The sequence below is a fragment of the Odontesthes bonariensis genome, chromosome 23 (genome assembly GCF_027942865.1).
Source record: "Odontesthes bonariensis isolate fOdoBon6 chromosome 23, fOdoBon6.hap1, whole genome shotgun sequence".
NCBI classification, from domain to species: domain Eukaryota; kingdom Metazoa; phylum Chordata; class Actinopteri; order Atheriniformes; family Atherinopsidae; genus Odontesthes; species Odontesthes bonariensis.
Genome location: NC_134528.1, coordinates 2,016,586 through 2,040,036, shown reverse-complemented (window position 1 = coordinate 2,040,036; position 23,451 = coordinate 2,016,586). Strand labels below are relative to the sequence as shown.

The window sequence follows — 23,451 nt, the reverse complement described above, 5'->3', positions numbered from 1 at the left end:
TGAAATATCCCAAATTGACTTGTTCCGTCCTCTCAAATCACTGAAGAGTCTAAAATTATTTTTTTCTGTTGACCCACCTTCTAAATTGTGAATTTAAACCTCATATTTCCGAATCTGTTCATGATTTCGTGTTTATTTTGTTCACAGACTGCAGAAAAAACAGCTTGAACTGGTTCCTGAGTGATACAAATGCTGATGCTGATGTGTATAAATACATGTTTTATTAGCTACTCACATTATCAGCACAGTACAACACCACAGGTCAGGTCGTTTTAATAGTTCATAGACATTCAAATCATTTAAAACAGTACAGTGCAAATATCAAAACACAGTTAGACCTTCTGTTCTCACTCTTGTAAGAAAGAGTGGCCGTTTTTTTTTCTTTCATGCTAACCTGAACCGAGCCGTCAGTGTGGTTAAGAACTGCTTCCATTTCGTCATTTTTTAAAGCAAAATTTCACTGGTTTAAGACTCTCATGCAGGCATTACTTCAGATTTAACGCTTTTCAGTTTGAAGATGTTGGAAGTTTCCTCGTACGCTAATGCTAATGATCGTTAGCTGCAGCTGAAGTGCAGTTACAGTACGGAGAGTGAAGAAGAACACTTGGTCGTGACAACGGGAGTGTTTACATTTCAACTGGAAGAAGAGAGCGTTCGGCTGGTGTTGAGAGTAAATCATCATTAAAACCCGGACAGGACCCCATGACCACAGAAAACGGAACATATGTTCTTCTTGGTGCTCTGTTTGGGCTTTTCCCCTGCAGCTCATATTGAATAACAGTGTTAGAGTTGGACTTTTTTGCACTTTTCTTACAGCCAAATCTGATTTTTTGCCTCACAAACTAATGAAAAAGCAGCTAAATGGTGTTGCATTCTTTGTTTTTCTACCAGAAAACCGTTCCAGACGCTGCATTTGGAACCGGTTGGTGTTGGTTTCAGGTCTAATTTGTTAAAAACGTGGTAGATAATCTGCACATTTTGTTCTGTTGTGTTTCTGTTAGTGTCCACGCTGACACTGAGGTCCGGGTTAAGGAGGACCGGGCGCAGTAAGGCCTCCGGGTTACGTGCTGCGTTAGTCTGTCAGCTGATCTGAGCTCAGTGCGTTGGGGGGATCGGCTCCGATGGTCCGCTGGAAGCTGCTTCTCCCGCTGATCGGCTCACGGCTCCGTGGTTCAGAGCGACCAGCGGCAAGGCGCCCAGCAGAGCTTTCTCAAGCTTCTGCTCCAAAGCATCCAGCCGACGGTCCATGTGCTCCTTCAGCCTCTTCTCCATCTCCTCCAGGCGGCGCTCCATGGCCGAGTCCAACTCCCTGCAGAGGGACGGGAAACCAGTTCTGTTAAGTTAAGCTTCACAAGCTTCAGTGTTCGGGGATACTGGCTTTGGCACCTTTGCTGTGTTCGAAACCGCCTACTACATACTGCATACTACATACTGCATACTACATACTGCATACTACATACTGCATACTACATACTGCATACTACATACTACATACTGCATACTACATACTGCATACTACATACTGCATACTACATACTGCATACTCATTCCATCAGACAGTATGCAGAGCGTTTACCCACAATGCATTTCGCTCCTGCCCGAGCCGAAATCAGCCGGCCTGAAGCTGATTTCTCTTAAGCTCTAAACTCTGTAAACTTTAGCAACATTTGAAACATTTTCAGGTGAGAAAGTAGTCGTTTAGATCCCCAACGTGTTGAAAACCTGACAAAATACCGGCTATTTACAATTTTGTTCCCACGAATTCGGCGCTACTAAAGCTAGCCGCAGTGAGCAACGCACTTCCTGTTATTTTCACAAAATAAAATACCCGTTGCCTTTTATCATAGGGAAAGCCATTAGGATACAATTGGTGCTTTTGTTTTGAAAACAAGAAGTGAACCTACCCTCGTTGTAGCTAGCTTGAAACTGCCGTTTTGACAGGAAATGACGATCGGCGACGTCACGTTACATTGCATCTTGGGTAGTTTGAGTATGAGTAGTAACCTCATGATGCATACCCAACATTTCGGAGAATCTAGTATGCATCCGGGAACTTCTGCTTACTCAAACTCGCTTACTAACTTAAAAAGTTAGTAGGAGTAGTAGGAGAAGTATGCGGTTTCGAACACAGCCTTGGTCTTGAAAGCTTAGTTCAACGGTCAGAAATCTGGGAGTGACCTTTAACCTTTTAATCTGAGGTTGGACAAACAAATGAACAATGTCGTCAGGACTAGTTTTTTCCAGTTGCGTCATCTGGCCAAAGTTAAAATGTTTTTAAGTCGTCATGACCTTGAGAAAGCCGTCCATGCCCTGATAAGTTCAAGATTAAACTTTTGGAATGCACTTTATCTGATATGAGTTTATTCTCTCCAATAAACACTTAAAGTATGTAGAGAGGGCACGACTGATTGACAGGGTAGGGATCCAATCATGAGGCCATTCTCAGTTTCAAGTCAAGTCAAGTGCCGAGTCTTTAACTTCCAAGTCCGAGTCGAGTCTCAAGTCTTTTATTTTTTGTCAAGTCAAGTCACAAGTCATCAAAACAACGACTCGAGTCCCCATCTCTGGTACCAATTAATATCAGCAGCTTTGGGAATCTAATGCAAGCGCAAAACTGGGTTTCAGAAAACAGAATCCTCTGTGTTCCCGCTGCAAAATAAAGTCGATCTGCTCCGTGTTTGTGTCTGAAAATATTTCACAGAAAAGTCCAGGACTTAAGTCAAACAAATAAGAAAATCACAAAAGTTTCTCACCATCCATCACACAAGCAAACTTACTCCTTAAAATTTCCTTTCAAAACTGGAATCCTATGTCTGGTTTTAGTGGATCCAATAATCCTCTAAGAATAGGTGCAACTTTAGCCCGTTTTTATGGGCTCTAACTTATAAACTCTGAGAGTTTTAACTGCGCTGACGAGCGGTTGGGAAGACGTACCGTGGAGCTGCGGTCCTCTCCTGGATGTGGAGCCAGACCCAGCTGATTGTTCTCCTCAGCCCACAAGTGCAGCTCAGCTCTGACAAAGAGGCTGATTTATTGGAGCTGCATAAAAAAAAACTATTTCATGTGTCAAGTGGACGTCCAGTTAGCAGAGGGCGCAGATTTAGCATCAGAGTTAGCTACAGATAATGGATTCAGTTTGGTTTGGGACAACAATTAAATGATTGATTCAACAAAGCAGATGAAATTTCCAAACACCACGGACCGATCCCACATTCCTCTGTCCTTTAGTCAGTCTGCGGTTTGCAAAAACAGACCTGAAACAGGAATAATTGTCCACTTTCTCATGGTTTAGTTTTCAGTAAAACTCCTAATTTCTGCCCAGCAGATGTGACCGACAGCTCTGAGATCAGGGACTACTTCACCATCGAGTTCTTGGAAACGTTTGGGCGTCTGCTCGCTTTCAGCAGCATAACACGACCACCTAACAATGTGACCTCAGACAAACACAACTATTGTTCCATGAGGAGAAGCCTCTGTTTCAGCCGCAGAGACGAGGCAGAGACGAGGCAGCGACGAGGCGGCGACAGAGGAAACACAAACGCTTTCTGTTCCCACCACACCGTCCGTTTAACCAAGATCAGATCAAATCAAATCAAATCAAAGTTATTTGTAGCACATTTCGTGTACAAAACTAGGGAAGCGTGTTGCATTCACTTAAAAGAAAACAACAACTGTTTTTTCTGTCTAATTTATTTTTTGGTTTGTTTTTTGAGGTAATTGTTTTCTGTTTTTCTGGCTATCATCCAGGAATGGTCACTTACAGGCTGGATAATCTCACGGGATTTCAAAGTATCTCGATACTTCCGAAAAAAAATTCCCCACGTAAAAACAGAAAAAATAGCCAGAAAAACAGAAAAAGAATTACCCCGAAAAACAAACCAAAAACTAAATTAGACAGAAAAACAGAAAAAATTACCCCGAAAAACAGAAAAAGAATTACCCCGAAAAACAAACCAAAAAATAAATTCGACAGAAAAACAAAAACAGAAAAAGAATTACCCCGAAAAACAAACCAAAAAATAAATTCGACAGAAAAACAAAAACAGAAAAAGAATTACCCCGAAAAACAAACCAAAAAATAAATTCGACAGAAAAACAGAAAAAGAATTACCCCGAAAAATAAATAAAAAACTAAATTAGACAGAAAAACAGAAACAATTACTCCGAAAAACAAACCAAAAATAAATTAGAAAGAAAAACCAGAGTTTTTTTTTTTTGTTTTTGTTTTAAGTGAATGCCGTACAAAACAATTCAAAGTGCTTAACATAAAATAAAAGCATTGCAGCAGGGAGTGTAAGAAGCATTAAAAATACATAAAAGAATATAAAGAGAAACAAATAAAATAATTTAAATGAATTTAAAAACAAGCAACAGTCCAGATAAATTCAAAGATATCGTGCAGATTTCATGCATAGATGTCTCCTTGGATCTCAGAGCTCTGCTGGGTTTATATTCTCTGAACAGATCACAGATGTAAACCATCAGCAGGCTTTTAAAATCTATTCTGTGACTGACTGGAAGTCGGTGTAAAGATGCAGCAGGAGTGTGGAGGGACATAAAAGTCTGTTTGGAACCTGCTTTCTCTGTGCGTAATCCTGTAAAAGATGTTGTAACCATGTTGTGTTTTCTAACACTTCGACCAGATGGAGGACGGTGTGAGGCCCAGCAGGAGCAGCTGTGGCTCCAAAATGAAGCAAAGCAAGAAGCAAAAGGTTTTAACTCGTTTGACACTCTGCGATGTTCATCAGCAAAGTGCACAAACTCAAGCCAAATGTTCTTTTGCTTTTATTTGGAGCCAAATTAAGTTTAATGGAGCATAATTTATAATTCCAGTAAAATTAGCCCAAACCACCTCCCCATGACATAAACATCTTGAGTCAAGGCTCGATTTTTGGTCTCTTTTAACAGGCAACACACTAAATGAAATAAATGAATCACTCTTTTACTGGCACTGAGCAACAGATGTTTAAAGACACTGAAAAAAAAATGTGAGTTCTGTTTGCCTGAAATCTTATTTAATTGCAAACAGACACCTGTGGAAAACTGTTTAGATGGAAGACAGACCAGCTGACCAGGTCCTGCGGCAAAACTGATCAAAAACACCACCAAAATGAATATTTTAGTCCAAAGATCTGCCATTAGGGTGAAGCAAAGGGATGCTCGATAACCGCAGTCACATTTTTCGGATAAGAAGACCACTACTCTTGGACGCTCCAACACATCGCTGTAAATCTGTGCTCAAATGAGAAAAAGCCAGACCTCACAATCGCTTGGCCCTATTTTCTCTCCCTTCGTATCACTGCCTGCTGTGCAGACCGAAGTGCAGACCGAGCAGCAAACAGCGTAACAGGCGCGGCAGGCGGCAGCAGGCATTGATACGAAGGGAGAGAAAATAGGGCCAAGAGATTGTGAGGTCTGACTTTTTCCTGGAGAACCATTTTGTGATGCAAATGTATTACTCTGTTGAACGCATATTGTTCTGAGAAGCAAAACGCTTTATTTTTTAAACCCCAGCCAACTAGCCGGACTACCTTCATCAACACCAAAACGAGGCTGGAACTCTGCTCACAGGACGCAGCAGGGGGTAAGAAGATGTTCAGAAATGATGTTGCTGATATGGGATGTCCTACAGTTTCATGTCAGAAGAGGCGAACTGTCCCTTTAAGGCCGAAACTCTCTGAACTCCACTCACCATGTGCCGCTCCTCAGCTTCTCCTTCTCCGCGTCGTCGAGCCGCAGCTGCGTCACCTGCCCACAGACGCTCTGCAGCATGGGCAGCACCTCGGGGCTCAGCACCTGCCCGCGCCCCGGGCCCTTCAGGAAGCGTGACATCATCTCTGCCAGGTGGGCGTGGTTCATCGGGACGCCGGCCTCACTGCTCGCTACAGAGGGTCGACGGGTTTTAATCCTCAACATTTATGCCCACAGTAAATTATAAAATTAAGATTCATCACAAAAAAACCCGAGACTGAAGATTTTAGGAAACGATAGAAACGATCACAAGTAAACATTTCCAAAATAAACGATACTTTAGAGACTAAAACTTTATCGAATGCTCTTTTTTTAACGAAGCAGGAAGGTCGTGTTGCTGTTCTGTTTGGGAGGTAACGCGTGTTCACAGATCCAGCAACGTGTGAAACTCTCTGAACCATCAAACACGCGAACAACAATATTTTTCTGCATTACAAAGTGGTGACTGAGAGTTGGCAATTCTTACAAGAACTGTTGGTGATGATGTCAGACAGTGGGAGGTCTGGAGAGGTGGAGCCCTCTGACATGGCTCCACTCTGGGCTGGGGAGGTGATGGAGTCCGGAGGCTGCGGGACAGAAACAAACCACCGAAACCATTTTAGTCACGCTGTCGAGTCATTCATTTAGATTTAGATTTAGATAGATAGATAGATAGATAGATAGATAGATAGATAGATAGATAGATACTTTATTAATCCCAATTTGGGAAATTATTGTGTTGCAGCAGCGTGCAGTATAAAAGATATGTAAACAATTAAAGGAAAAACAAGCAAATAGAATAGAATATAAATAGAGAATAAACATCAGCTATTTACAAATCTACACTATGAACAGTAGGGTAAATAATAAAAGCAATAATAATAATAAAAATAATAATAATAAACATCAGTAAACTAAATGAAAACAGATTTGTACATTTAACAATAAAGGTAAAAATAAATTTAACTGAGCAGACTGAACCAATAAGAAATATAGGGTATAAAATATGGGGTGTATGGATAATTCATTATATTGCACTATTTAAATCTGAGAAGATGAACAGAATCACAGTAATATGGACAAAGGCGATTAAAGACTTTTTACTGTAGTATTAAAAAATGCTAAAAACATTTGATGAAAACATTCATTCATTTTTTTCCAATCCAAATCAAGGGTTCCACAGTAAATTCCCACTCTTAAGCTTGATTGTGTTCTAATTCGATGGAATGATTCTTGCTATTTTGCACAACTTGGTAAAAATGATCTATAAAATAGTCGGTGTATTATATTTGTGGCTGGTATAAAGATACAGCTCTAGATGAACTGCATGTGTTAGCGTCCCGCAGGAGAAGACTGATACCGTGACGTCTGCAGGGGGGGGCTGATTCCTGACGGCTGCTGGGGGGACGCCGACTCCTCTAGCCAAGGTGGACAAAGCTCCGCCGCCCATCAGAAGAGGCAGGAAACCTCCCAGAGAGCTGGTCTGATTCTGGAGAGGAACACATGGATATATGATGGGTTTTATGAGTTAATTACTGAGCAAAGCTGGCAGGAGCTAGCCAGTAGGTAGCCATTTCAAACCTCTCACACCACCTGCAGAAGTTAATAAAGGTAACAACTAGGGCTGGGCAGCGATTAACATGTTTAATCTAATTAATCACATGATTTCCCTGATTAATCACGATTAATCACATTTCTACGCAGAATCCAGAAATGAATCCAAAAGTAGCGTATAGCTTTTAGCATTTAGTTTTATTTTAAATGTGCTGCCATATGAATGAAAGTGCCATAACATTTGTTGTGCAAACACACTTTTAACATCAGCATCTTTCTGTAGTTTTTATGTAGAAGCCTCGCTCCACTGTCTGTTTCCTTGAATGACTTGCTTTTACAAAATAAAAGCCTGTGAGCAGAAGACTTTTACAAAAATAAAAGCCTGTGAGCAACAGACTTTTACTAAATAAAAGCCTGTGAGCGACAGACTTTTACAATAATAAAACCTGCTTTAATGCGCAATAAAATATTTGTCGGCGTTAAATAATTAACAAGTTAACGCGATAATAACGAATTAACTCGCCCAGCCCTAGTAACGAGTAATCGTCAGTTGTTTTACTCCCACCTTCTGCTGGAACTGCACCATGTCCATGAGGTTCTGGGCTCCAGGAGACAAGCTGGTTCCCATTTCCTCAACCAGACACTGCACCTGCTGCAGGTCTATGCCGGGCCCGTGGGCCGGGCTGGGCTGCAGCGGCTGAAGGCCCACGATGACGCGACCCACCAGGACGCTGCTTCTACCTGCCAGGGACAGCAGCTGGGACAGAGCGAGCAGAGGGATGCGGAACCAGCTCATTAAAATAAGAGTCACCAACATTAACACCAATGTTAAGGGTTGAGTAAGAGAGAAATATGTTGAGGATGCAAGAGTTTTATTTAGGGATGTCCCGATCAGTATCGCACGTTTCATCCCGATCAGGGATCGGATATGTAGCCTATCTATATATGTATATTTATTCTCATTATTTTTTTTATCAGAACTATAATATTTGAAAACAAAAGGGAAAAAATAGCAGCTTAGTATTTACTATTATGTGGTGGTACAGAGTCAGACCGTCTCAACCACAGACATATTATACGTAGAGGCCTCATAGGCTGTGTTCAATACCGCATACTTCTCCTACTACTCATACTAACTTTTTGAGTTAGTAAGCGAGTTTGAGTAAGCAGAAGTTCCCGGATGCATACTAGATTCTCTGAAATGTTGGGTATGCATCATGAGGTTACTACTCATACTCAAACTACCCAAGATGCAACGTAACGTGACGTCGCCGATCGTCATTTCCTGTCAAAACGGCAGTTTCAAGCTAGCTACAACGAGGGTAGGTTCACTTCCTGTTTTCAAAACAAAAGCACCAATTGTATGGTAATGGCTTTCCCTATGATAAAAGGCAACGGGTATTTTATTTTGTGAAAATAACAGGAAGTGCGTTGCTCACTGCGGCTAGCTTTAGTAGCGCCGAATTCGTGGGAACAAAATTGTAAATAGCCGGTATTTTGTCAGGTTTTTAACACGTTGGGGATCTAAACGATTACTTTCTCTCCTGAAAATGTTTCAAATGTTGCTAAAGTTTACAGAGTTTAGAGCTTAAGAGAAATCAGCTTCAGACCGGCTGATTTCGGCTCGGGCAGGAGCGAAATGCATTGTGGGTAAACGCTCTGCATACTGTCTGATCAATGAGTATGCAGTATGTGGTTTCGAATACAGCCATAGACTGACGTATCAGCGCGGCCGCCATCTTGGATGGGTCTCCAATGCCTCCACATTGCATTTATTTCCACAGAGGAAGGTGTTTATCCCCAACTTCAATAATCATATCTCCCAGAATTTTTATGTCTCTGGTCTGAACTCCACACAGAAACATGCGGCATGACGTCCCTTTGACGTCACAGCTTGAAGCTGGGGGCCGAATGTCCGCGGTGTGGAGGCATTTTAAAGTGGACGACAAAAATGTTGCGATTGCAGACTGTGAGATATGCAAACGTTGGGATTTCCAGAGGTGGCGAGCACATGGCTAACATCCTTGATGAGAACAGGAACAGGCTCAAACCTGACAAGGCAGAGATGTTGGTTTTCATCCAGAAAAACGGACATTTCCTTCTATGAAGCCAGAGGAGGAGAGGAAGAATTAGGAGCACAGTTAAAGCACATTACTGCCTTACTTTAGAACACTGTGGCACTTTTATTTGCTTATCTGTTTCCATGCCTGCAGGTGTTTCAGGCTGAGCTGCTGTTCGTTTTTATATTAGACATTGTTGCACTAAATGTGAAGAATTAGTTTATTACTTGATTACTTTTGTTGTTGAAGCTTCCTCACAGAAGTGTTCTGTTTATAAGTGTTAAATGATAAAATAAGTGAATAAAATAAAGAATCAGGGACATCCTGGATCTGTTTCTTCACCGTTCTTCTTTTTTTTTTAATGTACTGTAGAAGTATCGGATCGGGACTCTAAATCAAATGACTCGGAGGCTAAAAAACCTGATCGGAACATCCCTAGTTTTATCTTAAAATCTCACCTTGACTTCACAGGCCGAGGACGGATGCTCCAGGATCAGCTGTTTCTTGTAGAAAGGACCTCTGTCTGCACTGTGAGTCACAACAAAAACATCCCATCATGCAATGTTACTATTTTTGACCAAATGACACAGATCAGTAATAAGTCAGTCTGGCTGTGGGGGGCCCTAATGGCTGCCCGCTCGGCCAGCTTTCATTGGTCTACCCGTCTGGCTGGATGCCGTCGTCCTTGGTACCTCGCACCGTCCCGCAGTATTCTCCCGTCTGATCGTACACCTCCATGGTTCGAGCCTCGCTGATGACAAGCAGGCGGCTGATGGCGGTGGGGGCGCTGTGGCTGCAGTGGAGCATCAGGACACAGGGGGACTCCTCCTCCACCTGCTCCAACAGCACTGGACCCCCCCTGCAAGGGACGGATAAAAGGTTAATGAGCCGATTACTGCAAAATGGAAAATTCAGAGATTTCTCTTTGTTGTTTTTGCGAGTAGAAATTACGGTGGCCGACACGTGCAAATGCGACGCAAACGGCAAAACAAATCCAACAGTAAAACGCTGCAAGAGAAAAATGCGGTAATCACAAAAACGCTGCAAGTTCCCTCAAAAACACAACGGAAGTTCGCCAGGCCACTAGGGGGTCTCGACCTTTGGGAAAGGGGATCAACTATGGGAGATCGGAGGAGTAACGAAGGAGAAGAAAGTATAAAGGTACGTTGTCCTTTATGTCTTTTTTAAACACTTAAAGGACATAAAGGACAGCGTACCTTTTGACTTTCTTCTCCTTCGTTACTATGGTCGATCTCCCATAAATCAGTGATAATCACTATTTTTCTCACAAGAGCCACATTGGCAATAAAAATCAAGGGAAGAGTCACTTTTACGACAACATACTAAAGTCCCCTTTTGCAAATATGCATTTCTACATATAAAACATCCCACAAAAAAAGAAACAACACAGCCAATACATTTTCAATTCAGACCACATGTACCTTAATACTGGGATGAGCGGAAGCTGGCGTGCATGTGCTCGACTTTCTTCATGTTGTATTTGTAGTTTGTTGTTGTAATCATAGTGAGACATTCAGGATGAGCATGGTTTCTGTGCTGGTTTCTGTGCTGGTTTCTGTGCTGGTTTTTGCCCTTTTTTATTAAAAACCGATCCATAGTGCCTGCATCTCGCGCTGGCTAAAGGAGCTAGCGTGCTCTGTGGTCAGGTGTGACGGTGGTTTAAGCGGGCTGCGTTGCCAGGTTTAACAGAGCCCCCTTTAGGAAACACCATTAAGCCTTAATTAATACTTAATAAAAAATACTTAATACTGTGAAGTATTCGCTGTGTGTTATTTGAAAAGATTTATTGTTATTGTTAGCATATTGTTATAAGCTACTCTATGCGAGTGCGAGCACCAATCAGAGCTTGAGGAGCCGCACAGTGAGTATCTCTGCCCTATCGAATATGGCCTATCCCACACAGGTGGAGACCCCCTAGTGGCCTGGCGAACTTCCGTTGTGTTTTTTCTTTCTGGCATGTGTTTTGAAGTTTGCGTCGCATGTGCTCAGGTCGTTTTTGTGATTGCCGCATTTTTCTCTTGCAGCGTTTTACTGTCGGATTTGTTTTGCCGTTTGCACGTGTCGGCCACCGTGAGAAAAAGTAGAATCCACAAAGCTTCTTCTTACCAATCTGTCTCCTCCCTGCCTGAGTGACTGAGCTCTTCTTCGTTGTCATCTCTGTTACTGAGGTGAACAGGAAGCAGGACGTCAGCCAGGTGACGTCCCTCAGCCCGACACACCCAAGCAGCTTCGGCTTTCACAGCAATGTCCACCATGGTGCTGCAGCTGGGACCGGGACCTTCGAGGCCACAGAACAGGACACAAATAAGGAGATAATTGAAGAAACCGGTTAAAGAACAAGCGTACAAGACAGAGTTAGCAGAAATGCTGAAGATATATTGGAAAACTAATACAAAACGCAGGCTGGTCTGCACATGGGCAAGTTAGAACTTTATTTTCCTTCATCTGACAGGACTTTGGAATAGAATAGAATAGAAAAATACTTTATTCATCCCCCAATGGGGGAAATTCAAATTAGTCAAGTAGCTCAAAAAATTATAAATATTTACAATGATTGTATATTAACAACAACAATAATAATACCAATTCTAGTAAAAATACAACTACTAACTAATAATAATAATAAAAAATGACTAGATAAACAAATAAATTAAAAAAAAAAATCAATCAATCCAATCAATTACAGAAGAACTCAGCAGTCACTGTTAAAAAACAGTAACAACCTTAGTATGTTCAAATTACAGAGCTCCTGGCTAGCCAAAGGGACATGAAATATTATTTTAGGGACATCCTTCATTACATTAGGTGCATAAGATGCAATTTGTTCACAATTTTGTGTGTTTATGCACAAGAAATTAGACAAAATCAGAGCAACAGAGCAGCCTTTCATCTGGAAGTGCCACCCAGAGAGGCCCGACTCCTCCACATTTCACCCGGCTCCACTGAAAACATGATTTTTTCCAAATCTGTCCTTATCGTACACTCCTCTGTCCCATAGATGATATTGCCTTTTAAAATATGACTTGTAAAAGTCCTAAAATTGCTACATGATACCAATTTTGATTTGTAAAAATGATCATCTCATAAATCCCAACATGAAACTTCCCAAATTAAGACAATTACTTCTTTATTACGCATTTAAATAAACTTTATAAAGGATTATCTCATTAAATACGCAGTGATTGCAGGATGTCCAGCACAGAAAGTGTAGAAAAACACCACTGTCCTCAAAGAAAAACAGGCTGTAGAATAAAAAAAACTTTTAACTGGCAAATACATGTTTGGCCGTAGTCAAAGCAGACAAGACGCGATTAACAGCCGATTGTTTTGAACATCACAATTTACTGAGAGACGGCAAATATCTCTGATATGTAGAAATGTAAGAATTTCCACATATAGCTTGCTAACATGAAGTAAAAAGGCTTATTTACCGGAAACCTGCTCCCGCTGAAACCGTCGGTGGGCCTCTGTCAGTGTTTCCTTCTTCTCATGCCCCCAAAAGTGTTTAAAAATCACCGCTAAACGAGAATTTCAGCGAGAAAGCCCAAAAATGTTGGAACTCGACAAGAAGCATCCAAATGCGACGGGCCGACAGTGGGTTGTTGTGGTGTGACGTCATCAAGCGGCGACCAGTCGGATGTCCATCCAATTCGCGACGACTTTGGTGAGAAATTGCGCTTTTATTTCAGTAAAATTACAATTTGTGGGGTCGTGTTTTTATTAAAAAGGCTTCGTTGATTGTGTAAAAATGTTTTAAGTTCGTTTGACCAGCTTCGGCGTAGCTCGTTCGGTAGTCAACAGCTTGGTTTACTGAAGTTGTGTTTGGATGTTTTCTGTCTTGGTGGGATTTGCTTGTTTCTTTTCAATTCGATTCACTTAATTTAAAAAACTTTATTCCAGATTTGAGGTCTTAAGATAAAACAAAAACACAACATTAAATAACACACAGAAAGCTGTACAAATCAGGCACCCACAGGGAGACAGACTGGGATTGGTATATTACTAAATCATACGAGGTAGTCCCAAATAATTTAATTTGGGACAGATAACAGTCTTGAAAGTGTTGACTCCTGCTGCCAGAAACACCTGAGTTGCACTGCATCACCTTAGTCTCCTCAATGTTAATCTCATGGCATCACTTGTCTGCAACTTGAACTTGTCTCCACAGACTAGCTTTTCTATCATTTGATCACAAATGTACAGTATGTGAGGTACAATATGTCCCAAACTAACACATCTTTACCCAATCTGAACGTGCACAAAAATGTGCAGCATTGCCTATAAATCTGTCATTTGTTCTGTAATGATAGATAGATAAATAGATTTTTATTTTCGAACATGTATAAAAAAGAAAATGTATGTAACTATTTGTACATACAAATTTAAGAAAAATTCAAATTAAAAAATTCAATCACATAAAGTGCTAATACATAACAAAACATCACACATTGTTCGAAAAAGGAATGGGAAGAAGTACAATACTTTTTTAGTTTGTCACCCCTTTTCAGTTTGTAAATATCCTAACTACAATACACCTATATAAATATATGCCATATATACACTTCCTAAATATCTAAATAAATATATAATCACAAAAATAAATATATACTACACGCATATCCTTGTAAATATAAATATAAAACTATCCCCATAAATAAATATATACCATATACTAATTAAATTACAATATAACAATTAACCCTATTCTATTAATATATTTATCCCTCATCGTCCTCCGTTAACATACTTCCTCTTCCATGTACTTGTTTAAAAATATTTTTTTTAAACAGAATTATATTTGCACGTTTTATTTCTGTCTCCAGACTAATTGATCCAGACTCCAGAATGATGCTTCTTCTCTAACTCTCACGGCTGATGTCTCAGGGGATGGACTTCACTGAGTGCTACGGGGACACGGTCTCCGGTGTCGCTGCTGCGGCCCGTTCCGGCTGCAGGAGGCAGCTGAGGAGTCTGATCCGGAGAGGATGCAGCGTGGACCGCCGAGACAACCGCGGCTGGAACGCTCTGCATGAGGCGGCTGCAGCCGGCAGCAGAGAGTGTGTGCTGGAGATTTTATCTGCTGTCGGCGGTAAGAAAGAATGCTGTGACCCGAAACGTCTCATCTCTCCTTCAGTCTGAAACGCTAACATGGTTCTGTGCACCCCTGGGAGACTGGTGTCTGAGCTTTTTGGTTTTGCTAAATTTAAAAAAAATTTCAGTCTAGGTAAACCTGTCTTTATATGCTTAACTACGGAAGCCCAGAGCGGACGTGGTACGTATAAACTTTTTCTGATGGTTTTCTGGAGATAACGAGTTAATTTACCGATGGTTTTCGAGGCCACTTTTTCTCCCCAGTCCATCCCCTGTATGGGATGTCAAAAGAGGCGAACTGTCCCTTTAAAGTCGATTGTGCTTTTCAGGTTGACATCTAACCTGTGACTTTTTTTTTTCCCATCTGTGTGTGCAGCCGGCTGCTCCAGAGGTAGCCGTGCTTATGTGAACTCTTTGACTCACGAGGGGGAGTCGGCATGTTATCTGGCAGCCCAGCGTGGACACCTGGCGGTGGTCCGATTCCTCCTGAAAGCACAGGCCAACATCAACCAGCTGACTAACGACTTATCCTGTCCTTTATTTGCAGGTATTAAAAAAACATCTGCACATTTTTCAGCTTGGCGTTGTCATGTGTTTTCACACTGAATGAGTTTCTTCTAACCAGCTGTAGACAGCGGGCACACAGATGTTGTTAAACTGCTGGTCGGTAAAGGTGCAGAGGTCAACAGAACACACACGGCGTCCTGCTGGACCTGCCTTCATCAGGCTGTTTACAAGGTGAATGGAAGCATCCACAGATGACCACCTCCATCCCCTCGGGGAGGAGTGTCGGAGCTCGTAATGAACCTGTCGTCTTTTCCTCAGGGTCACGGGGAAATTGTGCACATTCTTGTTGACGTCTGCAGCCTGGAGGCACTGGATGACCACAAAATCTCCCCGTTGTTTGTGGCTGCGCAGTATGGACGGAGGGACTGCCTGGAGATCCTGGTTAACGCCGGTAAATAGATCGTTTTCTTCATGCCTTGATGTGTGTTTGTGTGCATTCTTTTCATAGTTATCACCCAGTTAAACTCCAGGTTGGATCAAAAACATCTTACAACTCTGGCTTGTTTCCTCCATAATTGTGGAATTAAGTAACTAAACAAATACACAGGATTAATTAACCCTTTGTTTGTCTTAACATTGTGTTTACTCCCCTTTGTCCTACGGGTCAAAAATGAGCCGCCCTACCAAAGCCCCAAAATAAAGCAACTTAATTGAATTTTAAAGCGGTACAATGCAACTTTTTCATGGTCATAAAATTGCTTGGCAATCATCAGATTGCTTGGCTGACCCGTTCTGATGAAAACGGTGACATTTCCATCTCCATCTGGTGGCCCTAGACCGAAACAGCGCTTGCAACTTTGCCTGTGGCGCCGCGTGCTTTGTTTACCTCTGGAAGTCTCGCGACACACGAGAGCCGAGAACTACTGCTTCACGGCAGGTCTAAAGGGCTCTGAGCCGAGCCAGGGAGCCTGATAAGACACACCTCTCTCCATTAGCTGTCGACGGCTCTCCAACTCTCTGCCAGTGTCTTGAAAAATAAACCGTAAATTGCCTCTGGTGGGTTTACGACAGTCTGGCTAGACTGTCGCCTATTTTCTACGGAGCTCCCCCTACAGCTTTGGGGGGTGTATTGCATGGTAAACAAACCCCGTATTACTGAAAGTTGCATAGCGCCGCTTTAAATCCAAAATCTATTTAGTATGATGAAACCACCTGTTATTTATCTATTCAACTCAATTCAATACATTTTTTATCATGTATTTTCTGTTACACAATACAAAAAGACAATCACCAGTTTTCAGGATTACACTTTTTTTTTGGTCAGTTGGACCAACAGTTTTCTTGTGTTCTCAGTTTTCTTTTACATAATAAAGGTTTATTATTGCTATTATATAAATGTGAAGTAATTACTTCTGAATTAATTATATTGAAAGGGAAAAAAACCTGAACTTTTTTTCTGCTGTTTAAATGTTTTTATAATTCACGGGTCAAAAATGACCCATAAGACAATCTTTGTGCCCTAGTGGTGTACAGCCCACATGGAGACATAAACAAACATAAAGTGTGACTTTTTCTAATGATGGGGTCCCTTTAGGAAAAGGCAGAACATTTCAAGTTGTTTAAGGTATTTTTTCTACAGCTAAACATGGTGGTGGCTCACTTTTGACCTGCAAGACAACAGGAGGGTTAAGATAATGATCCTGACTGGCCTCATATCTGCCAGTGGCTACATCAGTTAGCACAAGTTTCTCCATCTTATGAACTGGCAAACATTCACCTTCGAGTTGCCCAAAATATTTAAACAGTAAATTCTATGATTGGCTATGAAACAAACCTCAATCCAGACATCTGCTCTCTGTTGTTTAATTTCATCAGTGCATCAGAATAACATGAATACATTCACTGACACGGGACCCCTGAATCAGGGAGATGTTGACATGATCTGTCCTTTGAGGAAGGGTCCCTGTGCAGCTTTAGAGCCACTGACTGATTTTAGGGATTTAACTGCGACCTTTATGGTTGAGAAACAAGTGCTCTGCTGACAGAATTCATGTCACCGTCAGCCTTATGACATAAATGAATCATAACGGAGGCACAATAATGTGAAATGATGTAAAAAAAAAAATCGTTAAACATGATGAGAAGACATGCTAAATTTTCTTTTAGCTTTTAGCCGTTATGCTGCACACAACTGGAACAAACTACCAGCAGAACTGATATCAGCCCCAACTGTGAGCACTTTAAATCCAGCTTAAAAACATTTCTCTTTCCGTGTGCTTATGGTTGAGTTTATATTTTTATTTTTTCCCCTCTTCTTTAATTGCTTTTAACTTTTTAATTTCTATTCTATTTTTCTTATTCTCTTTAAATTGCTTGTTTTTATGCTGCTTTATGCTGTTCTTTTAAATGCCTTGTCTTTATGTAAAGCACATTGATATGGGAATGAAATCCGCTATATAAATAAAGTTGCCTTGCCTTAAAAGAGACATAATGCGACAAAACTGTAGTTTCTGGAACCATCATGAAGAAAATGGTGATGACAAAAAGAGGAAGATGAAGTGTTTTAGACCTAATTTTATTTAAAATCAAATCAAATTTATTTGTAGCACATTTCATGTACAAAACAATTCAAAGTGCTTTACATAAAATAAAAGCATTGCAGCAGGGAGTGGAAGAAGCATTAAAAATACATAAAAGAATATAAAGAGAAACAAATAAAATGATTTAAATTAATTAAAAAACAAGCAACAGTCCAGATAAGTTCAGAAGAAGAACAAGCAGAAATCAAATGTTAGAGTTTCTTCTTCATTATTTTTGTTTCTCAGTAAACTCATTAATACATAATAATAATAATAATAATAATAGTGAACATCGATGTTATTTATTTGTCAGTAAATCAGCGTCTTGAATTCTCAGACCTCATTAAACCTGCAACTGACCGGTTGACGGCGGCAGAGTTTACCCGTTTATTCTCTCAGGCCAGTGCTGAAGCGAAATGAATCAAAGAAAGAATTGTTTTTAATCGGGTTTCTTCTTCAGGTGCCAGTGTGAACACCCAGGCAGCCGACCTGGCCACACCGCTGCTGATCGCCTCTCAGGAGGGCCACCAGGCCTGCGTGGACCTTCTGTTGGATCACGGCGCCGATCCCAACATGGCCTGCAGCCACGAGTGGCCTCAGCTTCCCATTCATGCTGCCGCACAGTTCGGCCACATCAGGTACCGACTCTCATGGTCAGAACCGCGTTTTTAGCCTGATGTTTTTACCGTAGTCTTTAAATCTGTTTGTGCAGTGTCCTCAGGAGGCTGATCGATGCCACAGATCGAACATGTGACCGCAGCGAGGGGATGGTGAGTCCGCTCTACGTGGCTGTCCACAGCGATCAGACCAGAAGTACCGAGTTGCTCCTGAAGGAAGGCTACAGCCCCGATGCTCAGGACTGCACAGACACTCTGGGGCTGCGCTCACCGCTCTCCTTGGCCTTGTGTCGTGCATCCAGCAAACCGTGCAGGTGTGCAGGCTCATGTCGTAGTTTCACATTTATCAGAGCACTGCACCAGGGCTGGGCGACTTAACTCGTTAATTATTTAATGAGTTAAATAATTCGTCGTTAAATAATTAAATAATTATTTATTAATGATGACAGGACATGTTAAATTTTGTCATTTTTAATTTTAATTATTTATTTATTTATATTTATTTATTTAATTTATATATATTTATATTTATTTAATTTATTTAATTATTATTGAGGCGAATAATAATTAAATAATTATTTAACGCCGATAAATATTTTATCGCGCATTAACGCCAAAAAAATGTGGGGCTTTTGTGTCTTTAATGGAAAGTTCAGAGAGACAGGAAGCAGGGGGCAGAGAGAGGGGGAACAACATGCAGCACAGGGCCAGCTGCAGCGAGGGCTATAGCCTCTGTACATGGGGCCCCTGCTCAACCCACGCCACGGACCACCCCTGTTTTATTATTTATTTTATTTTTGTAAAAGTCTGTTGCTCACAGGCTTTTATTTTGTAAAAGTCTGTAGCTCACAGGCTTTTATTTTGTAAAAGTCTGTAGCTCACAGGCTTTTATTCTGTAAAAGTCTGTCGCTCACAGGCTTTTATTTTGTAAAAGTCTGTCGCTCACAGGCTTTTATTTTGTAAAAGTCTGTCGCTCACAGGCTTTTATTTTGTAAAAGTCTGTTGCTCACAGGCTTTTATTCTGTAAAAGTCTGTTGCTGTCTGCTGTGGAACAGGAAAAGAAAGTAATCGGCGGATCCACCAAACATGGAGAAGGGTACGGAACTTTTACTCGGCCATTTTCATGTTAAAGTTCTTCCAGACGGCGGAGTCGACAGAACCAAAGTCATCTGTAAACTCTGCCAAGTTGAATTGTCTTCTCAGCGTAGTAGTTCCAGTCTAAAATATCACTTAAAGGCAAAACACACAACTGATAGCAGCAAGTCATTCAAGGAAACAGACAGTGGAGCGAGGCTTCTACATAAAAACTACAGAAAGATGCTGATGTTAAAAGTGTGTTTGCACAACAAATGTTATGGCACTTTCATTCATATGGCAGCACATTTAAAATAAAGCTAAATGCTAAAAGCTATACACTACTTTTGGATTCATTTTGGGATTCTGCGTACAAATGCAATTAATCGTGATTAATCAGGGAAATCATGAGATTAATTAGATTAAACATTTTAATCGTTGCCCAGCCCTACATTGCACACATCCACCACTTTTTAGATGCAACATTTCCTCCTCCTGGTAGAATGTAACAGTCTCTAACCTCCAAACCAAACTGAACCAACAATATAGCCTCCTGGGCAGGAGTAAGAAGATGGATTTAAATTCAAATCCCTTTTCTTTCAGTGAATCGGTGAGGCTGCTGCTCGCTGCAGGAGCAACATTGAGTGAGGAGGACTGGGTTTACGCCTTGGCCACCGACAGCGCTGACCTGCTGGAGCTGATACTCAGGGACAGATGGATCCCTCGGCCGGAGGCTCTAACCGGGGACCGCTCTGCACCACACCATCGTGGGAAGATGGTTCTGAAGCAGCAGGAATTGAGGGAAATGCTCTGTGTGGCGCTCAGCCAGGTGCACTTTGCTTCCTGTTGGCTTTCTGTGCTCCTGAGGACCGGATTGGAACCAGCCTTGCTGCTCCACCCCCACATGTAAGCTGCCAGGACGGCACTTTACTCTCTCACTTTTACACTTCTACTTGATTTCTTTAACCAGTAGCTGCACAGGGATCCTTTTCTCCATCTCCTTTTTTTTTTTTTTTTTATTATGAACCCCTGCAGACAGAGACTCGCACTGCACTTTATTTGACTTACTTATGCTGCAATATGTGCAATACAGTCATACAACAATCGGATTGCACTGGAACTTTTTACTTTAACTTTTACTATTTTTATTCTTTTTATATTATTTAGATATCTTTATACTGTGTGCCTTATATCTTTTGTGTATCCAAAGCCAAGAGCTCCTGAACTAGATGTCATTATGCCTGCATAGTGACAATAAAGATTCTTGATTCTTGATCCCCTCCAGGCTGGAACAGGCAGACAGTGAGGTGTTGAATTACCTGCTGGAGTTTGTAAACTGGTCAGCTCTGTCGCCTCCTTTAAAACTTATTCTGGATCGCAGACGGGCAGAAAAGACCTGGGAGCCATGCGCTCATTTCGGTACATTATCAGAAGATGCACTTCAGATCGCATCTGCTCTGCGCGTAATAAACGCTATTAAGAGCAATCTTTTCTCTCCACTTCTCCCCAGACTCAGTTCCCCGTCTTTCCCACGTCTGCCGGCTGCAGCTCAGGGATGAGTTGGGAGCAGATCTCCTCATGAGGACCGACGTAGTCCAGCAGTTGCCTGTTCCTTCTCCCCTTCATGACTTCCTCAGATTCAGGGACATCTCAGAACCTTCGTGCACACTCTCACCACCTTTACCGATTTTAAATCACATAACTGAATACCAGAGTACACACCAACACAGATATGTTCTATAATCTCTCCTGGTTTTCCTTTAGCGTCGCTTTGAATCTGTTCAAACGTTTATTTCACACCATTTAACAGTTCTCACCTGTTTTCTTTTCAGGTATTTTCTTATTCTGATTCTGATTTATCATCTCGTTTTCTTATTGCATAATAATAGTGCTGTCAGCAGGTATTTGTGGTGTTTTATGGAATGACGTGAGTGCTAGAAAAAGGAATAGAGATGGAAAATAGGTCTAAATATAAAGAGAAACAGATAATAGAATGCATATATGTAAAATTAGGAAGAAAAAATCCTTAAAAGAATGATCAAATGTTTTCATTATTCACTGGTTAATGTCATTCCGTACACACGTGTGTGTGTGTAAATTTCCACACAGATAAATATATACATGTATGAACAGCTGTTTAAAAAGACATTATACATGTTTTTGCTACTCGTGCTCTGTATTATCAGGCGTGCTGCATTAGTGATCCAATGTTATTAAGTTTATTGTTTTGTGTATTTTTTTTTACTAAATTAATACATTTACAAAAAGTATTTCTTGATACGGTTATTGTTTATTTGTTGTTGGGTTTACACATTAAATTTGTTTCATTTGTCATGTAAAACATGGGAGCCATTTGGCCAAATTCTGATTGGTTGAAAAAAATTGTCGTTGACACCGATGACGCATCTCATTGGTCGACGTCACATTTTCTGGGAGCTATAGTTGACATTTGGAAGAGGATACGTTTAACACGGAGCTCGTTTACCTGGCGGTGTTTTTTTTTTGATAGGGCGTGAATTCACAAGTGAAGGAAAGATATGCCTTAAAGTATTTAAAACGTGAGTATGTGAAAATATTATTTTTTCCTAATGCCAGATGCACCCTCCCCCCTACTCACGGTTGTGTTGCTGTAGCTTGCTAGCTTGGCTAGCTAACACTCTTATGTTGCCATTCAGCATGTTAGCTTCGGAAAATAAACATTTAATTTTTTACTGGTTGATTTATTTTTTTTTTTTTTATGCGCTTTGCATTTGTATAGTCACAGAAGTCGGTGTCAAAAACAATGCCGTGAAGCCAAATATTTGCCAGCGTCACCAACATAATAGCAAAGGTAGCAGCGCCAGGTTGTAGCTAACAACAGCTAGCTATGTCTGAAGCTGTCTAAATGAGATGTGCTCCTCGTTTAATTTGAGTTAAAAGCTTTAGGTTGAACCCATCCTGGCTTTGCTGCAGGGTTCGTGTTATCTGTACCTCTGTAAAAAAAACATTCTGTTTAAATAGTGGAATTTGCATTTGGTGCTTTGAATGGATATCAGTACTGCTTGTTAATAACTTATATTAGCATATAAGTTTCATTAGCTATACACATTTGGTTTGTACAAGGGAAAGAAATTACATTATGCTGTCAACAAGGTTTTATTATAATAAAAATTGTGATTATATATATTATGTTCACAATGGATTATGTGCAGTTTAAATGAGAATGCTGAGCTCAGAGAGATAAAATGATCATGACTCACACACAGAAAAGACACAGAGGGTCACACACTCATGGTAAGCTCCTAAAGACTATGGGCCAAAAAAAGTGAGTCATACAGAAATTGTTCAGGTTAAAAAAAAAAAACCCTGAGAGAGAGAGTCAGAAAATGAAAAAAGGAAGCTGACTCAGGGTGGTGTTCTGTTGAGTATCTGAGCATCTTTTAAGATTCTGCATGGTTATCACTGGTTCGTTACTCTTTAAAAAGGACCTGTAGAGCTACAGCAGCAGCTGCTCGCCTCACTTGAGCAGCTTTTGCAGATGGTTGATGATAATTATTGTCAGCTTTGAGTAAGTCATAAGCAGGGAAGTATGGTCTGAGACCAAAAGGAGGACGTAGGAGGGCTCTGAAACGGCCAGGAATATCCACACAAACGCTGTCCAGGTTATTTATTACTCTGCTGTGGATGTGAGCCTGTGGGTGCAACCAGGTAATTTTTTTTTTTTTTTCAGGTCTATTTGATTTAAAATCACAAAATAAATGCCTCACGGCTGTCATGTAACTGCTGGTGATGTCATACAATGAAAATAAACAGGAGTAACAAGCTGTCACGGACGCGGGTGCGAGGATGGGAAAAGGACACGGAAACTTGGTTTATTATTCAAAACAAGGTCAACATAAAGCCGGATAACAAAACTAGACTGTGGAAAACAAAACATGACTAAGAATGAGACAAAAGACTTGATTTGACATGACATGAAAGTACTTAAAGGGACAGTTCGCCTCTTCTGACATGAAGCTGTATGACATCCCATATCAGCAGCAACATTTCTGAACATCTTCTTACCCCCTGCTGCGTCCTGTGAGCAGAGTTCCAGCCTCGTTTTGGTGTTGATGAAGGTAGTCCGGCTAGAAAAAAGTCAGACCTCACAATCGCTTGGCCCTATTTTCTCTCCCTTCGTATCACTGCCTGCTGCCGCCTGCCGACAGCCGCGCCTGTTACAGCGTTTGCTGCTCAGTT

The 23,451-nt window shown here is 41.1% G+C and overlaps 3 protein-coding genes across 3 annotated transcripts in view; 2 read left to right on the top strand and 1 right to left on the bottom strand.

Annotated features, from left to right (window-relative positions):
* Positions 1-204: 204 nt before the first annotated feature.
* c23h10orf88 (chromosome 23 C10orf88 homolog) lies at positions 205-12,973 on the bottom strand. Its single transcript, XM_075458063.1, has 9 exons — positions 12,797-12,973; positions 11,472-11,643; positions 10,006-10,203; positions 9,803-9,872; positions 7,850-8,041; positions 7,091-7,219; positions 6,218-6,317; positions 5,693-5,882; positions 205-1,309 (listed from the first exon to the last, which is right to left on the bottom strand). Exons 2-9 carry the CDS (start codon positions 11,618-11,620, stop codon positions 1,096-1,098), a joined length of 1,242 nt encoding a protein of 413 aa, XP_075314178.1. The 5' UTR covers positions 11,621-11,643; positions 12,797-12,973; the 3' UTR covers positions 205-1,095.
* A 28-nt stretch (positions 12,974-13,001) lies between these two features.
* asb3 (ankyrin repeat and SOCS box containing 3) lies at positions 13,002-21,942 on the top strand. The gene is made up of 10 exons (XM_075458062.1): positions 13,002-13,029; positions 14,250-14,454; positions 14,833-15,003; positions 15,082-15,194; positions 15,282-15,414; positions 18,003-18,180; positions 18,255-18,473; positions 19,837-20,139; positions 20,519-20,652; positions 20,744-21,942. The coding sequence occupies exons 1-10, from the start codon at positions 13,003-13,005 to the stop codon at positions 20,974-20,976; spliced, it is 1,716 nt and encodes a 571-aa protein (XP_075314177.1). The 5' UTR covers position 13,002; the 3' UTR covers positions 20,977-21,942.
* abca5 (ATP-binding cassette, sub-family A (ABC1), member 5) overlaps positions 21,403-23,451 on the top strand; it is a 51,498-nt gene continuing 49,449 nt past the window's right edge. The window contains exon 1 of the mRNA XM_075458061.1: positions 21,403-21,791. The gene's annotated coding sequence lies outside the window, so the exon portion shown is untranslated. The remainder of the gene's footprint in view (positions 21,792-23,451) is intronic.